The 13,700-nt window shown below is 39.4% G+C and overlaps 2 protein-coding genes across 6 annotated transcripts in view; one reads left to right on the top strand and one right to left on the bottom strand.

Annotated features, from left to right (window-relative positions):
- Positions 1-4,068, top strand: part of golga2 (golgin A2) — a 17,963-nt gene extending 13,895 nt beyond the window's left edge. Inside the window, exon 25 of the mRNA XM_010780767.1 lies at positions 710-4,068. Within this exon, the coding sequence (XP_010779069.1) occupies positions 710-1,026 (317 nt within the window). The 3' untranslated portion in view covers positions 1,027-4,068. The remainder of the gene's footprint in view (positions 1-709) is intronic.
- A 1,338-nt stretch (positions 4,069-5,406) lies between these two features.
- The window catches only part of dnm1a (dynamin 1a), a 61,795-nt gene continuing 53,501 nt past the window's right edge, over positions 5,407-13,700 (bottom strand). For 2 of the 5 annotated variants that reach the window (XM_010780631.1, XM_010780651.1), the window contains 7 exons: positions 12,791-12,900; positions 11,740-11,851; positions 11,120-11,290; positions 10,233-10,474; positions 9,371-9,574; positions 8,684-8,715; positions 5,407-7,736 (listed from right to left, as the gene is read on the bottom strand). In XM_010780631.1, coding sequence (XP_010778933.1) covers positions 8,694-8,715; positions 9,371-9,574; positions 10,233-10,474; positions 11,120-11,290; positions 11,740-11,851; positions 12,791-12,900 — 861 coding nt within the window. In that variant the 3' untranslated portion in view covers positions 5,407-7,736; positions 8,684-8,693. The remainder of the gene's footprint in view (positions 7,737-8,683; positions 8,716-9,370; positions 9,575-10,232; positions 10,475-11,119; positions 11,291-11,739; positions 11,852-12,790; positions 12,901-13,700) is intronic. The other 3 variants (XM_010780624.1, XM_010780645.1, XM_010780638.1) reach the window with 2 other exon arrangements.

The following is a 13,700-nucleotide window of genomic DNA, read 5'->3' as shown; positions in this document are numbered from 1 at the left end:
TAGCATCAAATTACAACTAATCTATCTACTGTCACTTTTCACATTGAACATGTGCTCTTTTATTAAATAAACCAAACACTTTCATTTTAAGTTATGAGTTTAGTGTTTTTGACCCTAAGAAACACTGATGCATTAATCAATAACAATAATCCACAGCTCCTCTCTCTGCTCCAGAGGATTTTAAAAATATATTTCCCAATATTTTAAAAATATATATCCCAANCCCAAAGCAGTAAACCTAGGGGAAACACAGCTGTATGTCATTGCTACATCTTAAATTAATGTATACTAATTCCAAGGTTGGTTGGTTAAATATGTCCCCTTTTAAAGCTAAATGTACCGAGGGCAGCCAACATTTACCTTAATCAGGAACTGTTAGATTAATTGTGCTTTGAGACTGGACTTCACTAAACAAACTAAGGTCAGCAGTTAGCTATCAGAATTATTTTACTTGTCCCCAAGTGGGAAAATATACTGTGTAACAGCAGCAAAGGAACGGCCAACATTGAAAAAGCATGGCAAAATATTAAATAAAAGAGGCAGAATAAAAAATAAAAACGTGCACAAACAGTTAGAATTGTAAGTCGCACCATAATGTAAGTGAGCTAGAATACAGTAGTTACAATGATAAATAGTCAAACTATATATTGCACTGAATGTAAATGATATGTCTGGTGTCCTTTTCTGTCCACTTGCTCCTATTATTAAGAATACATTACGTATAATTTAACCATGCCGCTCTTTCTCTCAGCTGCAGAAGCCATGGAGGTCTTCCCTCTGTCGGAGACCAACCCCGGCCTGGAAGTCCCCTCGTCACAGGCCCAGTCGAGTGGGACGTCCCAGACTGACTCCAAGTCCCTGGGGCCCAAAGAGGACGGCACAGCCCAGCAGATCATGCAGCTGCTCCAAGAGATCCAGAACCCCCAGGGAGCGCTCAGATCACCCCCCTTCCTCGGGGAGAACCCCTGCATCCCCTTCTTCTACCGGCCTGACGAGCAGGACGAAGTCAAGATCCTGGTGGTGTGAGGTGTGTGTGTGAGACAGAGGTTGATGTGTGTGTATGAGATATTGGACATGTCTTGAAGTCTGGGGATCATTGAACACCACAGTTTGTAGCTTGTTGATCATATACTCACAAACACTCCTGAAGAAATATGGCACCCTGCAACACTGGTCCCAGAATGTGTTTGACCTGGTTACATTAAAAACACCCACTCCCAGTTCTGTGTGGTGGCACTAATGTGTGCATGGTTCAAAAGAGAGTATTATCTATATGTTGTTTACTATGTTGTCTTTTTTGTCTACGATGCTCTTCCCAGAGAGATAACCAGTATCTGATTATTCTCCAAACCACCATTTCTATTCACCATCCCTCGTCTCCTATTTTACACATAAGTGCAATAAAGGGGCCGTATACTGAGTCTCCTTTCTGATACAGTACCTAAAGAGCTGTTCAAAATAAGGAGCCTGTTCACTATAGTGCAAATATCAGTTTTACAAAAATTCATTGTACAAATGCCAAAAAAGAGCATCACGTTTGAATGTAATAACCCGGATATTTACCCGTATGTTTGTGTGATGAGAGGAGAGCTGATGATGGTGGTGCACGAGGAGAAGAGAGATGCAGAGTGAGATGTAAGTTAAAAGTCAAGTTAAGAGTGCATATAATAGCTTTTGAATTGTTAGCGCTGTTATGTAGTCAAGTTAAAAGCTTGCTAGTTACATGATGAGGTTCAGAAAAGATGGATGCAGGTGTCGCAGAACGTTACCTTTTCTCTACTTTTTCCTCCAAACACTGAAAAGCGTCTTCTGTCTGTACAGCGTGTAATGTTAATATATGTGAAATGTTTGTGTTGTGATGTCAAACATCCTGTTCAACTGAGAGAAGGAGGGGATAGATGCAATTTAAAGACCCCATGATAAAAGAAAACACATTTTAAGTCAAAGTTGTTTAGGAATAATTAATAATCATTTATAATTCAGAACAATTCTAAAGCTGTGGTTGCTATGCTTTGGGCTGCTTTCCGCATTGACGTTTTTTCCCAGTTTTACTTTGTCATTAGCATGATAGAGATAAGGTGCAATAACTTGAGGGATACAGGAAGTATGATACATTCTCTTTATCTGCACTCATAATTCATCTTTCTTCTTCAAATGTCCTTAATCTCAGACATTTTGTTGGCCTCATCAAAAAATATCCACTCTTTATTTATTTATTTTGTTCCCTTATCAAAGCTGCTCATCCCGAACCGTAATTTCATGGGGTCTTTAAGTTAACACATTGACACTATTGATAAGAACCAGTTTGTTTTCCAGTTACATTTGCTTGTAGTTCCACATATCAAATATGAATGAATCCAAATCCTTTACAACTGGACTGTGAGTGTGTGTGATGCGTGTGTGTGAGATCCAAACTGTTTCCTCTCCAGGCGAAGTTGCATCTGTTGTACTTTTTTGTAGAGTTCTATCAGTTTATATAAGTAACATTGCACTAAAACTGTACAAAGCTTCTCATTCGGCTCTGTCCTTTGTGGCTGGTTGGACAGTGGTAGAGCTTCAAAGCCTGTTTAATAAATTCTGTGGAGGAAACGTTGAATCCTATGAAGCCACACCAAAGCTGAGGGTTCCAGCTGATGCAAATGATTGAAAGTGTGTGTGCGTGCAGTGTTGCATTTGGAGGATGTATCGTAAATATGAACAGAAGGAGCATGTGACGTTATTCCCAAAGCTGTGGGACCGATCAGAATTTGTGAAAACGAACATCTCTTTCCGAAACTAGTCAAAACGTGTTATGCAACACTTGAGTGAATTTTCTTTTGGGCATTGGAAACGCTTTTTTCTGAATTTAAGATGTTGCAAGTGCCTAGCTTTACATGAGAGATGCTCTTGTTCATAAATGTAGATTGGCGGATGGATTGATTTGATTGACACTTCTTCACTGTAAAGCTCTTTCCCTTTGCTACTAATAACTAAGAGTTATCACGGCTTAAAATATCCATTTAAAGACCAAATCATGGCAAAGGCCTCTGTTTTTTTTAGAGTCTTTCCATGGTTTGAATATGCAAGGACATGAGGCTCTTACTGCAAGTCTTACTAAAATCCCACTCACTACTTTTGGAGGTATTTTAACCTTCTCATTTGGATGTTTTTGAATTTTAAGATCCTCTCTGATGTGTTTTACTTTCAGGTAGAAAACACATTTGTTCGGTTATTGAATTGCACATTTGATATTTATCACTGAATGCAACAGGACAGAAAGTGTTAGTGCAAATTGTGGTATTTTTTGCCTATTATTATAGAACAAAAAAGTCATATGTGGAGGCCATAAGGCAAAGTAAACATTGTTGCGTCTTCCTTAAACCACAGCACTTTGATAGTACCAGGTGGTTTTGGGATAAATGTACTTAATCATTCTTGATTAAAAAAATTCCTCGCTTCTTAGCATTCTGTCACTTTTTGGTTTCCTTTGAAACATGCCACAATATATATGTTTCCTTTTTATTTTGTTTTTGGTCTGACCAAAAGGTAAATATACAATAAAAATAATTGTAGTGTTTTTGCGGGGCTTACGAAATCAACTGGGATAAAATTACTTTCCATACTTTCTAATTCACTGTTAAATATTTAATGCGTGATTGAAACAAAAAGCAATGGGAAAGCATTTATTGTCTTTACTGTAAAAGAGGTGGTGTAAATACTGTAACTGTAACATATTGTATATTCATTATGCCTGGTGTGTGGGGGAAGTGCTGCTCTGCCATGTTCACAGGCAGTGCGGACAGTGTGTCTGAAGTTTGTCCAGAGTCGAGGTGTGGGCGGTTACTGACTGGCTGTGATTTAATACAAAGATTGACTTAAGAAAATATTCTATTTATTTGGAATAAGTTAGTATCTCAACTAATCAGTTTTAATGTAAAATAGAAGTGGATGGAAATGAAGGATCATTCAGAGAACTGATTTGTTCGAGGGCTGCTTCTGACAGAAGCTTTCTGATTTTTTGTTTTGTTTCCCTTGAGTAATATTTTCTCTCCTTCTCCTGAATAAAACTGATTGAGCAACTTCAAAACATTGCGTGTCTATTTCTCCATTATTTGGATACTCTGAACCTTTGGGCAGTTTGACATAAGAGAAAAAAGGAACAGGTGTTGCTAATAATGTTAACGACGGGGCCATAAGCTAAATGGATTTCATCGTTTATTTGATTATTTACACCTGGGCTTTTTCTATTCCTTTTTAAGTGCAGACATTCTGAAAAGCACAGGTGTAATACACAGCATTAATTACAAAAACATTCAACTATGGGATGCCAGTTTATTGTGCAGGCTGGCTCTCTGGAATAGCTTTGATTGAACTGAACCTAGTTAATGTTTTAAGTAACACCTGTGCTTTGCCTCATATGACAAGTCAGAAGGCTGCTGTGAAAGTGGCCTTCCTTTTACCCACTCATCACAATTAAATACTACACTCAAAAACTTGCTAATCATTTTAAAAAACATTTGTTATTGTGAATTTGAAACCCTTAATTCCGGTGGCAAAATGGACTGATATTTTTCATCTTTTGGATACTGTATTGTGGCTAAAGAAAACAATATTAATACTCCAACCAGTCCCTTCATGGCTTATAATGAAACTGGTTTCTTTAATGTGTCTACATATTTTCGTAATTTATTCATCTGCTGATAATTCATTTCTAAAAGACCAAGCTTATGTATGCAAACCAAAAAAACAAACATGTATCCAATACTTGGGTTTAAATATACATAGATAACATCAACTGCAGCAATAACTATATTTTGTGAAAAGTAGTCCTTCTTTAGCAAAATAAGTTGCCGTGTTAAGAGGGAACATGGTAAACATACTATTGCCACCTGCTAAATTAGCATGCTATGTCATGTCATGGTCCGGCAGTGGCTCAGTCAGTAGGGGCTTGGACTGTGAGCCGTAGGTCCCCGACCAGACCTAAATATGGAGTGTGGACTGCTACTTGGAGCGGTCCCAGTGCCCTTGAGCAAGGCAACGGACACCGTCCTTCCCCCCTCACTCCCATGGCTCCCCGGGCGCTGTACAATAGCTGCCCACTGCTCTTAGTACCAGACTCCTGGTACTAAAATGGGTTAAATGCAGAGGCCAAATGTCACTGTGTGTGCTGTGTGCTCTGCATGTGTGACCATTAAAAGATTATATTCTATGTTAGCAATGTCTGTGTAAACATGCTAGGATATCGATGTTAGCATTTAGCTCAATGCACTGCCCTGATTTAACAGTCCCCCAGAGCTGCGAACACTTGACTAGTCCTATATGAAGAGTGAATATTTCGACAAAATTACAGATTTGTTGATAACTGTTTTTAATTTTAAAATAGCTTACATATTATAAACGACCATAAAGAGAAAAAGAAGAAACAGAGGAAACGTCATTCAGTACACTGAGGTTTTTAATGGGTTGACAAAGCAATCCTGTAGGCCGGGTAAAGTCATCATTTCATCCACAGCAGTTTAAACATATGCAGGACCTGCTGATTTCTGCAGATCAAAAATTCACACTCTCTTTCTGCTCTTCTACACACAGAGAGAAACAAGAAACAAAAAAATACCTCTCTGTTACTATCTTAATTTTAAAACCTGCTAATGTCCTCATATATAACCGCATTACACATTTGTATACGTTTTTCCAATATCATTTCCTTATACACATACTCATTTAATTTAAATATTCAGCAGACTAAATTCTCTAGACATTGGTATAGTACAAGTCTCATAAGATGCACCACACATACATAATAAGTTAATAACACAATAAGATATGTCCAAGTTAAACTATTTACTGTTAAATAATAACTATAATATGCTTTTTTGTGTTTCTGTTGCAAGGGATCACTGAAGTGTTTTTTAAAGATCAGTTAGGTACAGAGCTAGGTTTTTGAGGCCGGTGGGTTGGTAATTCTTGCTTGGGGTCAGAAAAACAACATCACACTGACAGCAGAGTTCAGGTGCAAAACTGGTGAAAAGGTGAGTTGAACACACACGTTCTCAGACAGCAATGCGAGGGTGAAGCAGGAGGATAGTTTAATGCATAGACTGTAGCTGTTTTCATGATCTCACTCACCCCCGTGACCACTGAGAGAAGGAAGAAAGAAAAGAAAAGAGGAAAAAAAAAGCAAATAAATAGCCGATCATGAAGATAAAATGTAAAAGTATTCCTGTCGGGTTTGATACATTAAGTGATGCAATTGACTTAGAAACACTCCAAATATTTGAAACCTTTCCCATTAGGGACCTCATTCCCTCTGATTAAAAAGGATGTATCCGGAGCTCTCTACAGTCTCAGGGTGCGACCCAGGCCACAGATTCCCTTCCTCTCAGATTAAAATGTACTGATTGTTGTGTTACAGTGGCATGCAGCTGTCTGCAGAAGGATATTCCATATATTGCACTTTCTATTTAGGTCCCGCCTCAATAAGTTAACGCAATGACAAAGTGTTTGTGAAGAGAAGAGGAGGAAACAGGGAAAAAGAGCCATGGGAGGCCCCTCTTTATGCCAATAAAAATAGATTTTCATTGTTGCATAGGTTCTGTGGAGGCACAGACGACAGTGTTTTTAAGAGGTGGTTGTGACACAGCCATGTGAATTGCCTTACGGGAGTCTACTACAGGTCCTTCAGATCATCCCTTTACTAGTGCAAGGGGAGAAAAGAAGAAGGAGGGACAAAAGGATGAAGAGCATCAGCTCCTGTCTGTGCAGGTATCTGAAGCCATGGAGTCTGAAGGGAATCCTTTCTCCCCTTATTTCATTCAATCCTTTCTTCCTGATGTAATATGAGTGAGTGATAGTGAGTCTGTTCCATACTTGATCAGTGGATATCAGGGAGAGATTAAAAGAAGAGGAGCCAAAGGGATGAAGGAGGGGAGGAAAATAAGCGACACATGACTTAACAGAGAGCAGAACTTCAGGGAAGTTTTAACAAAACAGAGTATTTAGTTTCCAGCTGATTAATTCCTCATAAAAACATGTATTGTCAAAAATAACTGCACTGAAGAATTTGCTCAGGAGATTCTGATCTTGATTTGCCATTTGGTGTCAGTTTATTTTACAGTAGCTATCATATTTTTTTACCCAGCTGTGAAGACACTTTTTTTATCAAGCATGACCGCAATATAAGGTGAGTTAGTCGCGCAAAGATTTTTGGCGAAGAAGTCAGGGAAAAAAACACAAAATAAGACAAATGTTTAAAGAGGAAAAATGAAGTCAGTCAGCAGCCAGGTTACCCATCAGAAAGGCTGGAGTATAATGTAATACTCAGGCATGCTAATTCTCAAATGTCTTCCACCTTAGGTTTAATAGCAGGATGTAAATATATACTGTATATTTTGGGGTATTTATATAGGCAGTGTGCATGCACATGTGCATACACTGTACAATGTATAAATTATTGTATATTCTTTACATTGTTTAAATTCTGAGGGTGCAGCATGGTTGTATGTCAGTCATGCAAGTGTGTTTCAAGTATTCTGCAACTCTGTGTGAGACAGAAGGTGTGTGTGTTTGTTTGCGTGCATGTGTGTGTTTGCAGGAAAGAGAGCAGGAGAAGGGAGCCGGCTCAGGTTGGGTGTGGAAGGAAAACGACAGGAAGGTGGCGCTGCTGTCCACGGCTTCTCATCCAGAGGTGGGACAGAGGACGGGCGGGGAGAGGGAGGAGCTCAGAGGTCTAGTGGGTTGGAGAAGGGGGGGGTCTCCGACTGCCATGGACACACAAACGCACAGGAACAGACACAAAGAAGACAGGACGGGAACAAGTTGGATTAATGTTCTCTAGGTGTTTGCAGTCTTCGTTTTAAACTCTGAATTATAGTTTATACATACTTATTGTTATTTAAAGGCCCCCATGTGTTACTCATGCACACAAATACAATAACCTTCACTCAAACAGTCACTTATATCATGAGATAACACATGGAAGAAACCCCCAAAACATAACCAACATCACAGAGATATCAGGTACATGACTGAATTGCAGGTAATGTATGTTTGCAGTAGATGCCAAATGCAGGCATTATTATAGTGTTGTCTAAATACATGCACTTAAACAGACCTCTTGTTACTAAACTCTGTTGTTGTAATCCTTATAATAATCATATGGTGTTGCTACAAGAGAGCAAAAACCCTTGATACACTTAACAAACTCTAAGAAAATAACTCAAATTAAATTTGAGGGGTCATACCTTGCCTAACGCTAAATTATAAAAAAATATTGAACGTGGAGATTGACAGATGCCATGACTTTAAACAAAAATATTAGACACCTGGAGACACAATTGAATATCATGGCATACTACCTCACATACAACACCAACACAAGAACAACAATTCATTTCGGGTTTTGGAAAGTCGAGTCCTGTCTCACTCATTGATGCTGTAATCTAAGATATGTCACATATAACACAATAACACAACCGGCACCACCTAATAAATGAACTAGCATCGCATCCAAAGTCAGCCCAAACACTGAAGCAAACACACACACCCACAGCTCCGAACTGAGTGTGTGTTTGCCCATGCAGCACTCTGAGAAGAGAAAATTAAAAGTGAGAAAAAGAAAATGGCATGCAGTGAAAAGATGCCTCCTGAGAGGAAGAGAAAGAGGGATGATGATGATGATGAAGATGCCGGAGAGTACCCAACATACCAGAGACTCCTCATTTGTCAGTGATTGTGATTCTGTAGAAGGAACAATAGTCATGTGTGGGACAGAGGTGTGGTGAGGGAAAAAGGGATGAAGAGGAGGTAAAGAGAAAAGGAGTGCAAACAGTTACAGTGCAGGAAGAGACAAACGTTGCATGAGCTGAGCTCTCACTTCGGACAGACCAGAATAAGGGGTGGAAAGATGTTTTGATTAAGAGCCTTGACAAAGTCAATTTTTTAAGCTGCATTTGCAGGTGAGAACGTTGCTCAATGACGTTATTGTCTCCTAATTTAAAAAAGGCAAGCTGCTACTCTTACAGTGATAAAAAAAAGCCAGCTCACAAACACAGACAAACACAAAGCAGATAAGTTTAATGAAGAGCAGAAAAGAAAATCCTCCTAAGGCTAACAGTCACTTCTTTAGAGTGCACATTTCTTAGTAGGACAGTGGTGAGGTGGGTGTAAGTGATGAATAGTGGAGTGTGATGGTTAACAGTGTGTGATCCAGGATTCTTCACATCCCCCTTAGTAACATAGAGTATCCACACTTCAGGCTGGATATCTTCGCATAATATTATAAGCTATGGTTTGGATGTTATGTAATCTGTGTAAAACTTAACTCAAATAGGTTTATAAGAAAATGATGTGAGGTAGGGTTGTTTGTTTGAAAGGCCTCTCATGTTTGACTCACCTAGGCACACTTGGGGGTGCACGGTTAGGCCGAGAGGGCACAGTGGGTGGTGGCCCGCTGAAAGGGTCCGGGGAAGCCCCTGGGCGGGACGGGACAGGGGGGCCCCCAGCGGGTGGAGGCCCAGGTGGAGGCCCCCGAGAGCCCGGGCGGGCCGGAGGTCCTGGTGGAGCTCTGCGGTTTGGAGTGGGACTGGTGGCTGGAGACCTGGAGGAAGACAGAGGAGACATCAACTACTGCATTAACAAATATAAAGAAACATTATGAAAATAAAACGCAAATTCTTATAGTTATACAGTAACCCAAATAAAACAAAAATATTCTGACTTCAAGGATAAACGGTGTTACCAAAAGGTGAATAAGGTAGAAATAAAAGAAATGTGCAATTTGTTTACAATAAAACATCCTATAAATCAGGGCATGACTTATAATGACAAACCATTCTAAAAGAAGCTTTAAATTATAGATGTAAATAAAAATGGAAAGTTTGTTGCAAGTGTTAAAAAAGTGAATGCTTGAGGCCTACAGTAGAAGTACATAAACCAAATTTAGAAAGAAACGACTACAGGTAAATAGGGGTAACATTTTATATTTAAATATGCAAATTAGGCATTATCTAATGCTTAGTTTTTGTTATTTTAGGGGGAATCTACTGAAGAAAATAGACATAGTAAGTAAACACCTAAATGTGTAATTTAGATGTTTTCTTTCTATACCTTTTACCGAAAGAAGATATGTTATGGAAGTAAGAAAAAGTCAAAAATCTTAAAACTGACCAGTGCATGAAAAAAGAAATATTGTTGCTGTAGTGTCTCCAAAAACAACCTGTAATGCTCTTCTTCCGCTCCTTCCCATCGTCTCTTACCTTCCTCCCATGTTGGCCCGTTGCACCTGCAGCCAGGAGTCGTCCACGGGAGGCGGCATGCTGGTGGTGACAGTGGTCGTGCTGATGTCACCGATGATGCTGAGGGCCTCCCGCAGGGCGTGGTACATCCGGAGCATCTCGTCCCGGTGGTGGGCCTGCTCCTGAGACTCCTCCATCAGCGAGCCCTGGTCCCCGCACGAATACAGCTGGGCCAGAAGGTCTGCGTTGATGAACTCTTTAGTCTGGACGAAATGGGAGAGATATCTACTGTCATGGAAAGACCATATTGAATATCTGTGCAAATAATGTATTTTCTCCGCCGCCTTAGGTCTTTTGGGGCGAGCAGAGAAATTCTTCTGTTGTTCTTTATATCTGTGATTTTGTCTATTCTACAGTACTGCAATACTACCTGGTACAAGTGTTTGGCAACAGCTTTAAAATCCAAACTGCTCCACCTGTTAAAAATCTGCTCAAAGATTGTTGGTCAATCCTGTCAGAGACTTTACGACTCAGCCTACCATAATAACCTAGTGAGGCTGAGATACAGGGTCCCACGATTCAAGGAAGTCAGACTGAAGCACTCCTTTGAGCACCAGTCAACCCTCACAGTAAATACAGAGCTAAATCCCAGATCAAATGCACGCTAAAGGGTCTTTGAGCATGTCTCTCAGTGATTGTGTTGTCATGGTAAATGTTTGTTTTTCATGTATTGTGTCTTGATATTTGTTTATGTTGATGTAACACATGGAGCTGCTGTGATACAAGTCAAATTTCAGACTTGATCTGACCATTAAAGTATAATCGTATCGTATATTTTGTTATAAAACAATCTGTTCTTTTTTGTTTTTTTAAGAGGTTTGGGAAAATAAATCTCAGTTGATGCTCACATTGTTTATCATGAGGTGCATGATGGTCTTCGGCATTAAGTCACGGACTGTCTTGTTGACGATGGCCATGTAGGAGTCAACCAGGTTACGGATGGTCTCCACCTGCCGCTCCAGCTGAGGGTCCATGCTGTGCATTATGTTATCGGAGCCGTTTTCATCACTGCCCTCGCTCTGTAGGTCGGATGAGAGAAAGGACAGAGGACATAGAGTTTACAATCAGTTCAGCTTCAGGGGTTGAGATGAAGAAGAGAGAGAAGACACAGGATTCAAGATGACTGGCAACTCGGAATAAGTTGGTTAAAACATAATCGCCCTCAATATAAACTAAGTGTGAGTGACACGTTATATAAAAAAACGAAAAGTTATGAAAATGACCAACATAACATACCTTTCCTTCCTTTTCCTATAAGGTGAAACAGCGATGAGGAAAACAGACATCGAAAGAGGACAGATAGAGTAGCACATGAGAAAGATGGCAACATTTAAATAAACTCCAAGCAAATTGGTAAAAAAGCAAAAATAATAGTATATGGGATTTAAAGTGTTCAACTCACTATATATGAACACTGTTATTCCAATCCTTGGCCTATTTATGTATGCATGAAAAAAAAATATCTCACCATGATCCGTTCAGGATAAACTCCGGCTCTGAGGAAGGAGGCCTTCCAGGCATCGATGTCCTCCTGCGTCTCACAGGCCAGCTCCAGCTGACGGTAGTCCTTATAAACGTTCCTGTGGACGCACAATGCTGAGTGAGCATTATCTTTTTAGATATCACTCTATTCTCTTTTACTACCCCTAATGTGTAACCTGAGCAGCTGTATATTCCCTTGAACCAGCGGTGGAAATGACTTTGACCTATTACCGTGAGACTGTACTACATTTCAGAGGCAAATATTGGGGTCTATATTTGAACTACTCTACACTTTTTTACTGCAATGGTTACTAACATACTTGATATATACAGATTTGACTAAGATTCAACTATGGTATAGATTTGACTATTATTTACTTATGTTATAGATTTCAAGGTTCAAGGTTTTTATTTTGTCATACGAACATAGCTACAGTGTAGTTATGAAAATCTTAGGTCACAGATTCCTCCAACAGTGTAAAACAATAAAACAGATAAACAGAAATATAGTGCAAGTAAATAGTAATACAAAAATAGTTTAAAAAAGTGAAATAGTGCAATAAGAGTTTATATGCAAGTTATTGGAATATGATATATAGGTAAATAGATAAATAATTTCTAAATAGCAGATGAATGTTATGGATGTTGTTTCAACAGTTCAGGTGTTTGCTTAACATTTAACTTCACAACAGTTTACAAAGCTGTTTAAGTCTGCTTTCCTTAGCCAATTTCAACATTTGAGGTCTGCTCGCACGTTGGCATGCATGATGTGTTAAAAAAAAGTGAACTTTTAATTGTAATGGATGTTTTCCAAGTGTGATATCATTATACATAGCTTTTTCCAGCACTGCTTTACTTTAATGTTATTTGTAGGGTAATTTTGCTTGTCTTAGCTGTTGCTTTGTTCTGTTGTTGGTCTGAACAAACAAAGAAGCCAGGTTGAATTTATTTTTATAATTTTAACTTTGCGTTATGTGATCAATAATATGTATCTGCTGCATGTGTGTAGTTTGACGTGTGCAAATGTATAATATCACCTCTGTTCGGTGTTGAAGAGGGCGAAGATGTGCTTGCTGGACATGAAGCCTTTCTCCACATCGCGCAGCTTCAGGTTGTCCACCTGTAGCATGTACTTCTTCTCCTTCTCCTACAGGAGGCGGAAGAGAAACACAACGGTTACACATGGGAGCAAGAGAAAGAAAGAGACTGACTTTCTCCATGGGTAAGGAATTGGACCTAAAAGTAAAAAAACGGCCATAGAGTTTTATAGTATTTTACATAAACACTTCTATTTGTATAGTAGACCAACATGAAAGAGCCACTGCAAACGTTCAAACTACATTACAGGGTTTTTATTGTGGAATGATCGATCTACTACACTTTATGAATACTTTATACTTTAACAGAAACAATGACAGAAACTTAAAAGAGACACAAAAGAAAAGAAATCAGGGAAATCAGGAGTGAACACTCGCATATTAAATTTAACAGCAGCCAAAAGGAAAAAAAGGCAAGAGAGACGAATGGGAAAGTCGCACACAACCCTCAAGTCTGTGGTTTTGATTACAGTTGTGCAGGAAAAAAAGAAAAGGAAAAGGGGCGAGCAACAAATGAGAAACACATATATACAGAGAGAGAGAGAGAGAGAGAGAGAGAGAGAGAGAGAGAGAGGGAGGGAAAAAACGCGTTCCAGTGAGCGTAGAAATCTCTTGTACTAGTAAATCTACAGACAACATGTGATATCCAGACATCCAACTATTTATGAATCNCTGGATGGCTAACCACGGGACTGCCCTGCCCAACCCAGTGTGTGTGTGTGTGTGTGTGTGTGTGTGTGTGTGTGTGTGTGTGTGTGTGTGTGTGTGTGTGTGTGTGTGTGTGTGTGTGTGTGTGTGTGTGTGTGTGTGTGTGTGTGTATATATGTGTGTGTGTGAGAGAGAGAGAGAG

The sequence above is a fragment of the Notothenia coriiceps genome, unplaced genomic scaffold (genome assembly GCF_000735185.1).
Source record: "Notothenia coriiceps isolate Sejong01 unplaced genomic scaffold, NC01 NC01_scaffold00000490, whole genome shotgun sequence".
NCBI lineage: Eukaryota > Metazoa > Chordata > Actinopteri > Perciformes > Nototheniidae > Notothenia > Notothenia coriiceps.
This window is presented reverse-complemented; position numbering and strand designations above follow the sequence as displayed.